At 40.8% G+C, this 16,693-nt stretch overlaps 3 protein-coding genes across 6 annotated transcripts in view; 2 read left to right on the top strand and 1 right to left on the bottom strand.

The window, feature by feature from the left end:
• Ankhd1 (ankyrin repeat and KH domain containing 1) overlaps positions 1-5,393 on the top strand; it is a 100,051-nt gene extending 94,658 nt beyond the window's left edge. Inside the window, exons 31-34 of one of the 2 annotated variants that reach the window (XM_034518555.2) lie at positions 1,123-1,326; positions 2,416-2,564; positions 3,542-3,706; positions 3,965-5,393. In XM_034518555.2, coding sequence (XP_034374446.1) covers positions 1,123-1,326; positions 2,416-2,564; positions 3,542-3,706; positions 3,965-4,024 — 578 coding nt within the window. In that variant the 3' untranslated portion in view covers positions 4,025-5,393. Of the gene's footprint in view, positions 1-1,071; positions 1,327-2,415; positions 2,565-3,541; positions 3,707-3,964 lie in introns of both variants that reach the window. The other variant, XM_034518554.2, reaches the window with a different exon arrangement.
• Sra1 (steroid receptor RNA activator 1) lies at positions 803-16,682 on the bottom strand. 3 transcript variants are annotated; one of them, XM_076912792.1, is made up of 7 exons: positions 16,093-16,623; positions 15,849-15,974; positions 14,281-14,477; positions 13,565-13,673; positions 13,363-13,433; positions 2,261-2,333; positions 803-1,278 (listed from the first exon to the last, which is right to left on the bottom strand). In XM_076912792.1, the coding sequence occupies exons 1-6, from the start codon at positions 16,151-16,153 to the stop codon at positions 2,271-2,273; spliced, it is 627 nt and encodes a 208-aa protein (XP_076768907.1). In that variant the 5' UTR covers positions 16,154-16,623; the 3' UTR covers positions 803-1,278; positions 2,261-2,270. The 3 variants fall into 3 exon arrangements, with proteins under 3 accessions (XP_076768907.1, XP_034374456.1, XP_034374455.1); XM_034518565.2 differs by lacking the exons at positions 803-1,278; positions 2,261-2,333 and having other exon boundaries at positions 13,027-13,433; positions 13,668-13,673; positions 16,093-16,682; XM_034518564.2 differs by lacking the exons at positions 803-1,278; positions 2,261-2,333 and having other exon boundaries at positions 13,027-13,433.
• Positions 6,820-11,822, top strand: Eif4ebp3 (eukaryotic translation initiation factor 4E binding protein 3). The gene is made up of 3 exons (XM_076912794.1): positions 6,820-10,159; positions 11,188-11,361; positions 11,495-11,822. Exons 1-3 carry the CDS (start codon positions 10,057-10,059, stop codon positions 11,521-11,523), a joined length of 306 nt encoding a protein of 101 aa, XP_076768909.1. The 5' UTR covers positions 6,820-10,056; the 3' UTR covers positions 11,524-11,822.
• Positions 16,683-16,693: the final 11 nt, after the last annotated feature.

The raw sequence follows: 16,693 nt of genomic DNA, 5'->3' as shown, positions 1-16,693 counted from the left end.
TTTACAAAAGGCCCCTGTAAGGGCAGTATTGTGAAATTTCTTGACTTTGAAAAGAAGCTGATTGTAGGTGGTCATTCTGGTATGATTTCATACTTATTTTTGCATTTTATGAATGTGTTATTGTTCTTTTTAGATCTATCTTTATTTTCACTTATTCCAGTACTTAGAACATGTAAATTATTTGGTGTCATATATAATATATGCTATTTTCCTCCACCACCTTGTTCTAGGTATTGAACTCTGGGCTTTGCACATAATTAATTAGGCAAGTTCTTTAGGACTAAGCTACAGCTACTGCTTTCTTTCTTTCTTCCTTTCTTTCTTCCTTTCTTTCTTCCTTTCTTTCTCTCTTTCTTTCTCTCTTTCTTTCTCTCTTTCTCTCTTTCTTTCATACATTTATTTCTTTTGTAGTGGAGTAGTTCTTATTAGCTGTTTATTCCCTTGGGTTTTTTGAGAGAAGGTTTCTCTGTGTAACCCTGGCTAGAACTTACTAATTAGACCAGATTGGCCTTAGACTCACAGAGATCAGACAGAGATCAGTCTACCTCCAGAGTACCATGATTAAAGGTATGCAGCACCATGCCTGGTCTGTATTAGTATTTGTGACAAAGAAAACTACCTAAGTTCATTGACGAATCACTTAATTTCTATCACTTAAATTCTAGAATGATTTTAACATTTAGCTTCTCTTCCTTATAGAAAATGGGGGCTATAGAAATGGGAGAGAATTAACAAATACACAGGTGTTTTCCAAACAGTAGTCTAAGTATTCTTTAAACACTGCATCAGTAAATGTAAGATGTAATTTTTAGCAGATTATTTATTAAAATAGTAAATTCTTTTCTAGTTTTGTCCAATTCCACTAGAAAAAAAGTCTTACAAGTTCTTTATACTTACCTCAGGCAGAAAGTAGTTTAAACAGTGGTTATAGAAATTTAGTAATTTGAATTATCCTTTTAAGTGAACTTTTCTTTACAGAACCTATGTTATTGGAATAGGTCTTTACAAGGTTTCTCATATTCCTTTAGTTTTTATATGTAATAAAACAATAGAGAAATATTTTGCCACCAGGTGACTCTCCTATTCCATCTGTTTCTTCGGGATCATCTTCACCTCTTTCAGCCACTTCAGCACCTCCAACATTGGGCCAACAACCAAAAGGAAACAGTGCCAGTCAGGATCGAAAGATACCTCCTCCTATTGGAACAGAGAGGCTGGCCAGGATTCGGCAAGGAGGATCTGTTGCACAAGCCCCTGTAGGGACCAGTTTTGTTGCTCCTGTTGGACACAGTGGAATCTGGTCATTTGGTGTCAATGCTATGTCAGGTACAATTACCTTGCCCTCTCTGTCAAGACATTTTGAGTAAGTTATTAAAGTTTGCCATTGAAACTTAATTCCTAGGGGTAGGGGAAGAAGGGCTGAAGGGATGACTCAGTGATTAAGAACATTTGTTGCTCTTGCAGAGCAAATGGCAGCTCACAGTTGCCTATAACTCTAATTCCACGGCCTCTGATCCCTCTTCAGACGTCTGTGGCCTCCTGCATGCAGGTGGTATACATACACATATACTTAGGCATGCACACATACACATAAAGTTATTTATTAACTCCTTAAGCGTGTGTATATTGGTACAGACATATAATACCAGTACACATATATAATACCAGCACACGAGAACCTTAGGCAGTAGGATCACCAGTTGGAGACCAGCATGAGTTACACAGGAAGTTTATGTCCCAGTCTGTGCTGTTACACAGTGAGGCCTTCTCACAAAACCAAAAACTAAAGATACAGCCCAAAAGTAGAACACTTGCTTTGACTACCTAAAGCCATGGGTTGACTCTCTAATAGTACATAGAAGCAAAAACTTTAGTTCTTTATGGCACACAGACACAACATACCAAAGTGTAAAAGAAGAAGAAAAATCCTGTTTCTACACTTAACATTCAGTGAGAGAAAGGTACTTATATCTCTGAAGGATTTATGTCTAGAATGTTTTTTGGTGGTATATCGAATTTATCAGGAGTAAAAGATTCAACTGGACATGGTAGCTCAGGAAGCTGAGGTAAGAGTATTAACATGAGTTCCAGACCAGCCTGGACTACCAGAGTGAGTTTCTTTCTCAAGTGGAATATGACTCAGAGCATAATTCTTCTCTATCTTAAGGTTTCCAGTGCAAAATAGGATGATTATTTGAGTTCTTTCAGATCAGGAGTTGGAAATATGCAGAGGCATTCACCTGTTTTTCTAGGAACTTACTTTTGTTTGTTCAATTGATTGGTTGTAGCTTGCCAAACTGATGTTTTTGGAACTCTTGTGAAGGATTATTTTGCTAAAATTTGATATAAAGAAAGTAATATTTTACTATTTTACCTAAATAAATACCAAACACTGTTTTCAATTCTCTTTTCTAGAAGGCTTATCAGGTTGGTCACAATCTGTTATAGGAAACCATCCAATGCATCAACAGTTATCAGACCCAAGCACATTCTCCCAGCATCAACCAATGGAGAGAGATGATTCTGGAATGGTAGCTCCCACTAACATTTTTCACCAGCCGATGGTAAGTGGCTTTGTGGATTTTTCTATAGTAAGTTGACATGTGTCGTTGTAACTTTGATACACTGCCAGCCACTATAGTCACTTGTTAGGGAATAGTTTGTGTGGAAATCACCCTTTTTTCTAGCACTGTCAGGTCTTTTGTTCAGTTTTAAGAGTGGGTACTGCTGTCTTACAGTACTTTGCCCTCTGTTATCCTGAAGATGTCTCCATCCTTCTAAAGTCAAATTTGAGTTCTGCTTTGCTTTCCGTGCCACACATTTGAAGGAGGCCTCTACCCTCTAAAGAACTGGCTATTGAATTTGGTTTTCTTTTGTACTCTTTCATTTTCCTTCTGCCTAATAGCCAGATTATAGTTGTGAACACTATGAAGAATTACTTTGTTGTTTTTGTTCAGTTTTTTGGGGAGGTTTTTTGGTTTGGGTTTTTTTTGTTTGTTTGTTTTGTTTTGTTTTTTGTTTGTTTGTTTGTTTGTTTGTTTTTGGTGGGTTGAGGTGGGGGTTTGAGACAGGGTTTCTCTATGTAGCATTGGCTATCTAAGAACTCACTCTACAGACCAGGCTAGCCTTGAAATCAGAAAACCTGCCTTTGTCTCCTGAGTACTGGGATTAAAGCGTGCACCACCACCTCCTGGCCTCTTATTAGTATAAAGTTATTAGTGAAGCTGAATTAGGAGAACATTTAGTGTATTATATTTTCATCCAGTGTGAGGAAAGTTCCTAGTGATGTTGTATTAGATTAGTTTTGATTTTATTTTTTGTTTTGTTTTATTTTGTTTTTCTCCTCTCTTATTGAAAAATACTACAAATGTAGATGAAATACTTGATTTCTCCATCCTGTGCCATGATATACTAATAGAATCCTCTGAAGTTATTTGAAAAAAGAGTTAGAGGTCGCAGTATTAATGGAATCATTATCTGTCCTGATTAATATTTCATGTCTTAATATTTCATGATTAAGACTTTTTTTCTGCTGTTTTAGGGTCTGCCAATTTCCATGTATGGAGGCACCATTATACCCTCTCATCCTCAGCTTGCTGAAGTTCCAGGGGGTCCACTGTTCAATGGACTTCACAACCCAGATCCTGCTTGGAACCCTATGATAAAAGTTATCCAGAATTCAACTGAATGCACTGAAGCCCAGCAGGTAAAACAGGCTTAAAGCTCTTCCAATTTTCAGATTTGTCATGTGACTCTTTGAATTTGATGGGAAATGTAAGATCTAAATAATGACTATTAATCTGAATTAAGTTTTTCGTTATTAAGATGATGCTACTAAACATTCTGTCTTGTATGTGTTATTTTTTCTAGGCAGAAACAGTGCATTGCCATTGAATTTATATATTCATTTCACAAATTGTAAAGATTCCTAATTAGAAATTCCAATTTTTCCTCCCCCTTTCAGATTTGGCCTGGCACGTGGGCACCTCATATTGGAAACATGCATCTCAAATATGTCAACTAAGTTAGAAGGTCTTTCCTCTTTTAGCCTTGTTTGGGAAACCTATGACTATGGAAGAACTCTGGGTTTTTTCATTTTGTTTTGGTTTGTTTTTTGTTTTGTTTTGTTTTTTTGTTTTTTTGTTTTTGTTTTTTGTCTTTTTAATGTGCCTATCTAAAATACTCTCTGAGGCTTTAGCAATGGAAAATTGATTGCCCATTGTGTAAGAACAAAAGATGATTTCCTATCCACCTGAATATGTTCTCTGGTTAGTTAAGCCATTTTTGACTTGAGATCAGATGAGCCTAGTGCTTTTGGCTAAACATATGAATGCTACTTGTGTGCAGAAGAGAATTAGATAATTACATGTTTCAACTTTTTAGGGTGATAAATACATGTATAATTGTTTACATACTTAAAAGGAAAAAATATGAGTAAATTTCTTGTCATATAGCAGCTCTACTTAATGTAGCCTGTATTAATGTGAAATATTTACCAGAATATTCAATAAAAAAATGAACAGTGTTTAGAAGTGGGGTGTGATCCTTTCAGTGGTCATGAAGATACTAGCCAATCCACTGTCATATTGAATTAGGTTGATAATGCTGTATTTATTTGTAACAGGTTTTTCACATTTAACACTGTAGCGTCTTGGACAGCCACAAAAGCACTGCTAATGCTTGTTAGCTATTTCTTATTCTCCTATCTTTTACCTTATTAATATTAAATATGAGAACATTCAAGCCCTGACAGTTTATCTTAGCTGACATTAGCAAATAGGCCATTTAATAGGTTTTGTTCTTTATGAATCATGACTATGTTGGTAAGAACCTTAGGCTGTACATTGAACAGATTTAGGAATACCCAAATCATTCACTTTGTGTTTCTTTTGTGCTTCTTGGCTTTTGAGTTGGGACATAAAATGTTGGGAAAGGGATGACTTCTGTTAACAACTTATGGTGAATCTCTGAGTAATATTTATAAATAGATGACTAGTGCTGGGTTTAGTTCAATGGCCTCAAAAATGAAGAGCAAGGTATGCTTAACAAATCAATCACAAAAACATGGGAATAGATCAGCTAAACCATACTGTGTGCCAAGAATGTGACACAACAGAGAAAAGATTCTCCTACTGAAACATGGTCATCAATTCTGTTTTAATGTATCCCAGCTTTATAAACTATGTTTAAAAGAAAACATTATTTTGTGGACTGAGAAAACAAGAGGATGCACATGTGTGTGCAAGCACGCGTGCATACACACACACACACACACACACACACACGTATGTGCAAGCGTGCTTAACAACCAAGCAGAGAATCATGCAAGCAGCACTTTTCTACTCTAACAGCAATGAAGAATTCTTAATAATCTTTGACTGTGTCCTAAGCCATCACTAGGTCAAAAACACCATGTTAGTTCTGTGTAATATGAAACTGGTTTCTTCAGTCTTCTATACCATTTTACATATGAGAAAGCTTCCTTAAGCTTATTTCTTATCTTCTATTTTGATAAGTTTGGAAAGTATCACTCGTGGGAAGTTTACTATCTTCTCGAGGCCATCTCACACTAGGACAGAAAGATCCCTTTGATCACCTACATATCTTGCTGCTTCCTCCTATTGATAACAGAAATAATCACCTAGAATTAGTGAAATAAATGAGACTACTCTTGATGAAATAGAAAAGTGTAGCCTTAAGTAAATTATTCGATAAGACAAAAAGGTGAGTTTTATTCTACATTAATTTTCTATAAAGTATTCGAATAATCTGAAGGTACCCTGAAATCTACTTCTAAGCCTTCAATACAACAGAAGAAGAAATTCTGTCTCAGGTCAGGAACTAGAACCCATAAAGAGAAAGGAAAGAGAACCTCCTGGAGAATTAGGAAGAAAGGAATTGTGCAGTAGAAGGAGCTCCTGGGGAGACCCTCCTCCCTTCTCTTTCACTAACATCACCCTCCTCTCTATTTGAATCTTGGTAGCCTAATCCCAGCCCTATTTTACCTACTATAATCTCTTCTTCCTCTTCCTGCCTCTTCCTGCCATTACTTTACTGCTATTTTACCAACTTGAACATTGGATAAAACCTAGCTCAGGTAAGAACTTGATTATTTTCCAAACATACAAGGGATGGAGGGAGGCAGTCTGGGTGTAGTGGAGTGAGAGTTAACAGACTAAACCCTATTTTCATTTCTGTCACTTACAACTTCGTGACTTTAGGCAAGTCATCTCATTTTTCTGGGCTTCGCATTTCCCATCTCAACATGAAATCAAAATTAAATTAACCCAGAGGAGTCTTGTAGTTCTAACACAGAATTTCTTCTTTTTCTTGTCAGTGAAAATGGATGGATGGCATTGGGAATACTGGAAATGTTTAGAGTTCTGAGGTTTGGTTCTGATAAGTGGAATCAAAAAACTATTCTAGAGACCAGTTTTGCTTGGAAATTAGTGGAAGCAAAAGAAAATGTTACACATCCATAGTGAGCCCTTAAGTTTTTAAGAAACATCCTGCTAAGTAAGGCACATATCAAACCCCATTAGAATAAAAGATCTTTCAAGGAGTAAAATTGTATGTTCAAGGTTTCACAGATCCACCTCTTTCAAATTGTTTAATAATAAAATGATTATTGTTTTACAACTCTTTAAAACCATTGTGGCTACAGTGTGCTGACTTGCCCTTTTATAGGCCAGTGTGCTTTCTTCAGTCCCTGCTCTAAAGGGAGAAATTCCATCACCTCAGCTAACCAGACCAAAGAAGAGAATTGGACAGCCAATGGTAGCCTCTTCTAATCAGAGGTAAGAAATCTTAAGCCTTATGGTTTTGGTTTATCCCCCTTCCAGCTGAAATATAACTACACAAAAGGTCTGTCCTCAGTATGAGGTAGCATTTAGAAGGAGAGAGCTAGGCATATGAGTTTCACATCGTGGTGTACACTTCCCTGTGTGTCTAGCAGTTACAAAGTGGAGGTAGGATCTTAACACCACCTCCCCAGCAAAGGCCAAAAGGGAGAACTTGTTATGCATAGTTCTGTCATAGTGTTGAAGCCCTTTGGACCATGTTGTAAACCCAGAAGAAGCAAACAAACCTGTAGGAAAACAACTTCTGAACATCTTGTTCTATGACTAGCAAGAAGTACTTCTACCAAACAATATCTTCCCAGAGGACACTGCCCTGGGATGAGGGCTGTGATGATGTTGCATTTTCTATTTACCCTCAGTGATTTAGCAATTAAACATGGGCTTGGTCTTTCACCTTTACTCTCTACTTCAGGAAATGAATGTGAATAGGTGGACTTAAGTATCAAAATCATGTGTTAATACCACATCTAATGAAGGTCATGAAGCCAGGCATAGTGACATGTGGCTGAAAGTTCCTTCTGAGGCAGGAGAATCACTTGAGCCTAGGAACTCAATACCAATCTGAACAAGATAGGAAGTCCTTCATATCAAAATAATAAAAGAGAACATAAGCCTGGCCTCAAGACCTAAGTTAGAGGACAAGAGCATGAAGACACTAACTGATTTCAAACTGTCTATGAGTACTTTTCACTTAAAAGACATGATCCACCTGCCTCTGCCTACCCATTTGTGGGAGTAACAGCATGTGTGACCATACCCAGATGCTTTTGCTTTATTTTGGTGGGACTACTAGGCATCCAAAGCTATTTGCTTTTTTTGTTGTTGTCTTAAGGTTTATTTATTTATATGAGTGCACTGTAGCTGTCATCAGACACACCAGAAGAGGGCATGGGATCCCATTACAGATGGGTGTGAGCCACTGTGTGGTTGCTGGGAATTGAACTCAGGACCTCTGGAAGAGCAGTCAGTGCTCTTAACCTCTGAGCCATCTCTCCAGCCCCAAAGCTATTTACTTAAATGATAGTTACCTGGTATTAGCCTTATAGGTTTAATTGTATCTCCTAGGCAGTTTCTGTTTTGATTTTTGGTTGGTTCTTTTGCTTCTCTATCAACTATTAGTGTTAACCCTATGGCTTAAGTTTCTGATGCTTTGTGTTGGTGGAGTTTGGCTTTCTTTCTAGTTTCCTAGCCCTGACAGCCCATAGTATGTTATAGAAAAGCTAACCTAAGAAAAGCAATAGTAGTGATCCTAGCTGCTGTTTTATAATGGAGATTCAAAGAAGGAAGACCTCACTTCACACCACTCCTTGAAAACCTTTAGCACTTGTTTGGGTTTTGTTCTTATTGGGTAGTGCTGGGAATCAAACATACACAAGCACTCTACCAGCTGAGCTACTTCTTCAGCCCCTATAGTTTTTGTGTTCTTTGTCGCACTATGTAGACCAGGCTGGCCTCAACCTTGGGGATCTGCCTGCTTCTGCCTTCCCAGTGTTGGGACTAAAGAAGTGTACCACCACATACAGCCAGCCCCTATAGTTCTAGTTCTGCTTTTTCTCAGTCCATTTTGCTGAATCACTTTCTTAATTAAAAACTGGTATGCTAAACCTTTTCTTGCACTGCATCTTCTCAGATGATCACATCCTATAATCTTGACTTTCATTTCATTCATATATATAATCATATATAATCAGACAGTTTTCCCCTAGGCCTTCTGAGCAGTTTATTACAGCTCCTTACAGTGCACACAGTATTCACTCCTTAATATAAGCCATACCCCTTTTTGTTTTCCCTTTTATAGTTCCAGCTATAAGACTCCCAAGCCAGGAGACTGGGTGTTACCTTAGTTTAACTCCATTTTCCTCAGCCTGCCCTTGATCAGTTCACTTTATCTTCCACCTTTTAAGTTTTTATTACACTTACTGGGAGAGGGACATGTGTATGTCACTGTGCCTGTGTAGAGATTAGTGGACTGTTTCCAGGAATTGGTTCTCTCCTTCTACTTTATGAAGTCCCAGGGATTGAATTTAGATCATCAGGCTTGACAGCAAGTGCCTTAATCTGCTCAGCCATGTTACTGGCCCCCACTTTGTCCTTCTTTTGTGTATCTAAATTTCATTCATTTCTCTTGTCTCCATTGTCACTACCCATCTCCATTGTCACTACCCAATGGACTCATCTGCAGTATCACCATCCTCTCTACTCAGTACCAACAGGCTACTTTCTCAGTTTGCTTAAAAGTGAAATTGTCAGACAATTATCCAGTCTGTTCAGACATGCATCAACTTTGTAAGAGACTCTAGTACCATTTTGGGAATAGTAAAATGTATGTACACTTGCTACCTATAGTGTGATTCTGAAAATCTGCAGCTTCTGCATTAACAGGAATTACCTGTCCAGTGTGCTTAAATATTTTTTTAAATCCAACCTCAGCCAGGCTTAGTGGTGCATGCCTTTAAGACTAGCACTCAGAGGTAAAAGCAAATAGATCTCTTAATTCAAAGCCAGCCTGGGCAGTTAGGACTACACAATGAGATCCTGTCTAAACAATAATAATCTAAATAAATAAAATCCAGTCTCTGAGGCAAGTCTATCTTTGTTTTTTTCCAGAGAGCTTAAAAGGCTAAGCCTTCCTTACTAAGCCCTTAGTTAGCTACGTGTGATCTAAGTGTTGGCCTCGGTACTCTATAAATATCTTGACTACCACGTTCCTCTACTGCATTCCTTAGTTTACTGACCTTTAAAAGTGTCATATTCAGAAAGCCTCTGACCTTCCTGCTATGCTCAAGGGCAGGCCATCAGGACACCTTAACCAAGTACAACAAATTGCTATCAGAGGCACTACAAAGCTGGGCTGAAGGATCCAAACTCTGAAGTCACTCAAATGGGATCCTGTCTTCCCCTCCTGTAAGATCTGTGGGCATACTTTCATCATAAAACGTAGTTAATAATACATTACTCCTCCCAACATCCAGGTCTAACTAGTAAATAAAAAACTCCACATCTCTCTCGGGTCTGTCAATGCAGATCCTGAGTGTTCCCTGGGCGGGTAGGCGGAGCGGGTGGGCGGAGCTCTCGAGTTGACTGGCTAGTGGCCCATCCTGGGTGGGACTTAAACTAGTGTAGCCTGCTGCGACTGCCTATACCTCAGAGCTGTTTTCCACGCTTTCAAGGCACCAGCTCTTGCCTTCCCGCTGCTATGTCCATGTCCACGAGTTGCCCAATTCCGGGGTGCCGGGACCGGCTGCCAGACGGCTACAGCACCACGCCTGGCGGCACACTATACGCCACTACCCCGGGAGGTCAGCAGGCAGGGCAGGGCAGGGCAGGGCAGGGGTCTGTGCTCTGTGGGACAGTATAAGGGTGAGGTGGGGTTGACCTTGGCATTGCTTTCTCGGACTTCTCTTCAAATTATAGCGTTGAGGGAAGACTATTTGAAACTCGTTTTCCCCCGAAAACCCAAAGCAGTGGAACAAGGCTCTATGCCTAGCTTTCTGGTAATTCTGGGGAATAATTCTGTTGTGCACCATGCCTATGCTGCACCAAAATCACTGGTGCTAGGTCCTAATAGAACAGAGGTTCTCAACCCTCCTAATGCTGTAACCATTTAATACACGTTAACCCCAACCATGAAATTACTATTGTTGCTACTACTGTTAGGAATAATGGAAACATCTGTTTTTTTCTGGTGGTCCTAGGAGACTCCTGTGAAAGGGTTGTTTGACACCCACTCCATCCCACCCCCTTGTATAGCAACCCATAGGTTGAGAACCTCTGCAATAGAAGGTGGCTTCAGCAGAAAGCAAGTATTATGTAATGGTTGTAGCACTTGGATCATAAGATGCTGGGCTGACAAACAGGTTTCTACTATGTGGAAGCAGAAGGGAACAGCAAGAACAGGGCAGGGCTCTTTGAGGACACTTTGCTGACCATATATTCCTGTGGGTGAGGTTAGCCCTGATGGACTTTGGATGGGTGGGTGGGCCATCATGTTTACCAAGGAATGAAGTTTCCTTTGCAAGAGGTGAGGTTAGGCCCCACTTTAAACATACATCAAAGCAATGAGAACTGAACTGTAGACTAACAGCCTCAAGTACCTAAGTTTAAAGTGTGGTGTTCCTTCTCAAGGCTGTAACTACCACCACCACCATCCTAACCTACAGCACCCTACATGGACTAGCTAAAATGTTCAACTTGCCTTAATGATGCTTAGACTGAACTTGGTTGGGTACATAAGTCCTTTGTAGTGTGATGGTTTGCTGAATCCTAGCTGGGCAGTAATCTCTGTCCAAGTTCCTGACTCTTAACTTCAATCCTTACACATTCACAGGCACCAGGATCATCTACGACAGAAAGTTCCTACTGGAGTGCAAGAACTCACCCATTGCCCGGACACCTCCCTGCTGCCTTCCTCAGATTCCAGGGGTCACAACCCTCCCAACAGTACCACCCTCCAAGCTGGAGTTGCTGAAGGAACAGAAGCAGACAGAGGAAGAGATAACCGGTAAGAAAATAAGATCAACTATTAACTGCCTTTGTGAAGTAGAGTTGGGATTCAATTCTAAGAGGGATTCCTGTACTAGCTGGGCTTATAGACCCTTAGATGGATTAACTGTTCTCTTGCCTTCTCTCCCCAGATGACGAACAATTTGAAATGGACATGTAATCTAGGCAAAATGACCTGTACGGAGTTATGGAAAGAGCTCTCATGCCACTATTGTCATCACCTCTTCCTGGGTATTCACGGGCCAGTTGGTCTCATCTAATCTGGAAAAGAGTGACTTGTTGGTTCTGGGCTTCCTTTAGTTCTGATGCAGCTAGACCAGGGATAGCAGTGGGCAACCTGCCAAGCCTTTAGCTTTCTCTGGTCTATACATATTCCTCCCAAACCTCTTCCCCTCAGGGCTGGCACTGGGGAACAGAGTATGTCACCTTCTGGCTGCTTAGTAAACTTTCAAAAAACTATCATGGCTCCATTGTCCTCCTCAGTGCTAAATTCACAGCTGCACATCTGAGAGACCCAGAAACCTTGATTAAGGGGCTAGAAGTCTAGTTTCCAGCTCCCACTGGCCCACTTCCAACAGCAATCAGGGCTTGAGGAAAGGCTACTGAAATTGCCAGGCACAAGCAAGAACAGCCTGAGCCTTGCCAAGGTTGAGCAGTTCCTGTCTTTCCAGGCAGCAGCCTTCCTGGAATTGGACCATTCTAGCAACCCCTCCCTATCCATTTGTAAACTGGACTCCCAGAAGAGAGACTCGCCACCAAACAGTTATCCTTATTTTCTTGTCCTGACTTTTCTGTTTACTCTTTCTAAGTACCAATCCTCAGGTCAATGCTGAAAACCTTCTCAGCATAACTACCATATATTTCTGGTCCCAGCTGTTTTTGTTTGTTTGTTTTTTGTTTTTTTTTAAGTGTTAGAAATAATTTTGGGGATGGTGCTGGAGAGATGGCTCAGCAGTTAAGAGCACTGGCATCTCTTCCAGGGATCCTGAGTCCCGGCAACAAAACTATATCTCACAACCATCTACAATGGAATTTGATGCCCTCTTCAGGTGTATAGGCATACATGCAGACAGAACACTCATGAACATAAATCTTAAAAAGAATTTAAGACCTATACTGAAACTCAAAATTAGGCATCACCTTGTTCAGTAAATCAGATTATCTTGACCTCAAGTGTCAGTAATCTAGCTGCTGAAATAGGATAGCAACATAGTTTAGGCTGGGCTCATAGTCACTATGTAGTTGTAGTACAGCGTAACCTTGACCTCTTCTTCCTGCTTCCATGTCTCAACTGTTAGGACCACAGGTGTATGCTACTACACTCAACAGAAATGCAGAAATCTGGCCTTTCTCCTTCAATCTCAACAGCAGAAAACCCAATCACTGGTTCTATTCTCTATAGCAATATACCAGAGATATAACAAAAGGAATGGTTTCTTCTGACAGGAAGTTTCCAGTTATTTGAATCTGTTCTCAGGCTAAAATGATATTATCCAAAGACACCATGCCACATTATGAATACACTCTCCAGTCTACTTTTGAGAAGAGCAGGTAGCAATCTGGCAATCCCTATCAAGGCCCTTCTTGATGAATAAGCTAAGCAGTAGTATCCATGGAGCGGGGAAGCTGGCACCAGAAAGATCCAGTCTGGCATCAGAATGGCTCACCTTTCCTACCCACTTCCCACCACTGAGATGTTTATTGAAATGTACATATGAATAACAAGTGATCTTGCAGTATCCTAGGTAAGATCTTTGGTCAAGACCAATAGTCTCCCTGGTGGTGAAAGGGAGCCAAGTGAGAAGAGGCCTTCCACACTAAGGCATAGGAAGTCATGTGACGTGAGTCTGGGGAGCCATTGGCATTATGATGACTGTTGGAAGCCTGGTATTGTCTGGTTCTCAGGTGCCACTGTAGATTTCTCTTCTTTGGCCTCCTCTGAAGATAGACTCCTCTTTTCTGCAATTAATCTTTTTACTCCTACCATCCATTGACTGACCTCAGTCACGTGATCAACCATGAGTGATCGGTGAATGTCATCTGCTGCCTCCCACTGGTGATGTAAAAGTTCTGAGGAGAGACAGGGCTTGAGCAAGCAAGTAGCAATAAAAGTCATGCCTTCCATTCCTCCCCTCCCAATCAATTAAAACCGTACCACCAATTCCGCCATCAATGGGAGGATAAAGGGCCCCCACCCATACCTTGCACTAGCAGTGCCATCCTCTTCTTTACAGGTATTGACAACTTCCCTCCAGCCCACTGTTCTTGAAGCAGCGCCAATCGTCGGCTGATATCATCACATACCTGCTTCTGAAACAGAAGCCCATCCAGCTCAGTGCTACTGGCATGTGCTCACTCTGGCTCAGGAGTTTGATTCTTGCCCATTAGAGTTCATATTCCTTTACCTAAGGCTTAGAGGCCCTCCACTACAAATATGATAAAGCCAGTGTCCTCCCATGACAAAAGATACATGCAAGAATTTAAAATTTTCAGTGCCTCCTCAGCCCCTCAAAGGCTCATCTTTATGTTACTGTTCAAATAACATTTGAAAATTTGAAGCAGACTACCATGCTGCTTCCTTTTTCTTCAATCCTTTGCCTCTAGAGAGCTGAAAAAACCTTCGTACAAAGCTTGTTCGTATCTCCCAGATTGAGTACAAAATCAACAGTATATTCTGAATGGCTTTGTTAAGAAAATTAATAAGCTTATAACTCACTAATAGGAATTTAATATAACTCATCTCCACAAGGCTTCTATTACTGGCTGGTCCTTCAAAAGTCCTGAGAATCCCTCTGACATCAGTGTCCATTTTCCTGGAAAGACTTTGAGAGCTTCCTTGAGGCCATCAGATCTGTCTTTAAGAACTATATTTGATTGTATAGAAGTCCTTTCTACCTGCTGAAGTGCCAGGGCCTACCTTCGTGTGACCACGGCAGTCCTCCAATGCCTGTTCCAGAGGTCTCAGCACATCTTCTATCAGAGTCTCAGACTCAATGACTGGGGAGCTTGGAGGCTCCACACCAGTAGCAGGACAGCTCCCCATGGGTGGAGGCCTGGAAGCCTTACTTGAAGGAGGTGGATGATCCACTGGAGGTGGCCCAGAAGTTTCTGGGGCTGAAATGTTTACATCAGGCAACAAGGCTTAGTCCCCATGCAATGCTCATTTTATTCCCATCTTCTCATTTCACTTGACTTTATTCACAGCACTGAATCCAATACAAACTATCCTCATGCCATGAATGTACAAATAGGCTGCAGTATTTGCTATCAAAAAGCCCCTTCACAGCTGGGCAGTGGTGGCACATGCCTTTAATCCCAGTACTTGGGAGGCAGAGGCAGGCGAATTTCTGAGTTCAAGGCCAGCCTGGCCTACAGAGTGACTTCCAGGACAACCACAGAGAAACCCTGTCTCGAAAAACAAAAACAAAACAACAACAAAAAAAAGCCCCTTCACATTCTACTTTCTCTTCCTTTATTTTTTTAAAAGTTCTGCTCTACATAGCTTTGGCTGTCCTGGAACTCAAGTTTAATGTTTTTTAGACCAGGCTCAACTCAAACTGCCTCAAACTCAAGAGATCCAACTCCTTTTGAAGATTATTACAGAAATGTTAAATCTATTGATTGATCTCTTTAACTTATTTAAACTCCCTTCACTACTGATTTAAAATTTAATTCTAACCAGTCTTCTCTATACAATCATTAGGTGCTAGAGACCCATAAGGTTTTGTCTTGGTTCATCTTTAGGCCTCTATCCACACCCTCTCCTTTGGGGATGATTACATTACACCATTACACCAAATCACATAGAGCATCCCAACTTCCACCCCTCCATTAAAACATCTTTTGGAGCACTCTACTTTTAGTCTCTGAACTAGACCAAGTTGTTCTCATCTCAGAGACTGTACTAACCTGTCTCTTGTGCTTGAAATGCTTTTGCATCTTTTAGTGCCTAACTTGTTAGATTTCCATGATTACTTAAATAGCTGCACCCACACACACACACAACTTGGTTACCTGTAAATTATTGCTTCCCCTGTTTTCTCTGCAAAGTCCCTACCAATATTTCATCTTGAGCTAGTGTGAACTGTGGAATCAAAAACCTGTTAGTCTGTTCACCATTTTTTAGTCTGTACATAAACAGTTCCTGGCTCTTGACAGGTGCTCAGAAAATACCGATTAAACAAACGAGTGAATAATTTAAAATCTAAGATGCTTATATAACACAGAGACTATAGGATCCTGGGGAAAGGTCTAGGCAAGAAACATTTGAAAACGATCTACATGAGAGTATGGAGTCCTTTTATCCAACATACCATTTACTAATCAGAACTGCAAAAAGATCGGGCTCAAAAAGCGCCTGCGCTGAGCCTTGGACTCCCAACCCTTCTTATGGAGTCTTTGAGGAAAACAGGCCGATGGGACAGATTTATCCCAGACACCATCTCTTCATTTTTGTACAGGATTCTGCCCTCGGCCCTCACCCACCTCTAGGGGATCCATCCTGTGGGGCCGCGACCCTCTTAGTAAGGGGAGTGCGTTTGGGTCCACCAGTCTGAGTCTGCAGCCCGTAGGAGAATTGCGGTGGGTCGTTCCAGCCGCGTTCCTTGTTGCCTGCGAAGGCGAGGAAGTGTATGAGACGAAACCAGGAACCAAACAAACCAATGGAAGATACACTGGGGTTGAGGGGACGGGAGAGGGCGAGTACCACCAGCCCGCCGGTCGCGCTCACCGGGCTTCACGTACAGCTCCGCCATCTCCACTTCCGCACCGCCAGCGGGGCAGCACGTCATTTCCGGGGCGGTAGCTTACTCATTCAAGCTGCCTAGAAAGCCCAGCACCAGTTCTTTAAAGGACAACTGGCAAGTGATCTGCAGACCATATCACAAGATACCAAATAGGTAGCTTTTCTAATGTTTCCTAGTTTGCTCTCAGAAGCAAATTCAAACATTTTAAGTTCCTGCCATAGCTAACCATGTACAACCACCTCTGGAAGGCCCTGCACAATCTTTACATTCATTTTATCTAGGCTTGCTAACAAGAGCTCATCTTCAGTACTCAGATATGTCAACTCTTCAGAAGTCTTCTGAAATGCCTTGGACAAGTGCCATCTGAGCTCTCACAACCCTCTGATAATTCCTGGTTAGACTACATGGTATCTTCTGATTTGGTTGTTTTTCCTCTGAAAGTCTCAGAAGGAACCTTACAAGTAGGCCTACTTTAATATCTGATATAGAAAAGCTCTTAGAAACTGTTTGTTAAATGAATGGAGTCAGATTATGAACCATTACGAACCATGCCCTAATTATGACTACAGGCAGTCACCAACACCA

The sequence above is a fragment of the Arvicanthis niloticus genome, chromosome 14, assembly GCF_011762505.2.
Source record: "Arvicanthis niloticus isolate mArvNil1 chromosome 14, mArvNil1.pat.X, whole genome shotgun sequence".
Lineage (NCBI taxonomy): Eukaryota > Metazoa > Chordata > Mammalia > Rodentia > Muridae > Arvicanthis > Arvicanthis niloticus.
Note: the sequence above shows the minus strand (reverse complement) of the source record. Positions and strands in the feature narration are given on the sequence as shown.

Coding starts and splice junctions, on each gene's coding strand:
- Eif4ebp3 (XM_076912794.1), top strand. CDS start 10,057: ATGTCCATGTCCACGAGTTGCCCAATTCCGGGGTGCCGGGACCGGCTG. Junction 10,160..11,187: donor ATACGCCACTACCCCGGGAG/GTCAGCAGGCAG, acceptor ACACATTCACAG/GCACCAGGATCATCTACGAC. Junction 11,362..11,494: donor GACAGAGGAAGAGATAACCG/GTAAGAAAATAA, acceptor TTCTCTCCCCAG/ATGACGAACAATTTGAAATG.
- Sra1 (XM_034518564.2), bottom strand. CDS start 16,153: ATGACGTGCTGCCCCGCTGGCGGTGCGGAAGTGGAGATGGCGGAGCTG. Junction 14,478..15,848: donor ACAGGATGGATCCCCTAGAG/GTGGGTGAGGGC, acceptor TAAACATTTCAG/CCCCAGAAACTTCTGGGCCA. Junction 13,674..14,280: donor ACTGCCGTGGTCACACGAAG/GTAGGCCCTGGC, acceptor CTTCTGTTTCAG/AAGCAGGTATGTGATGATAT.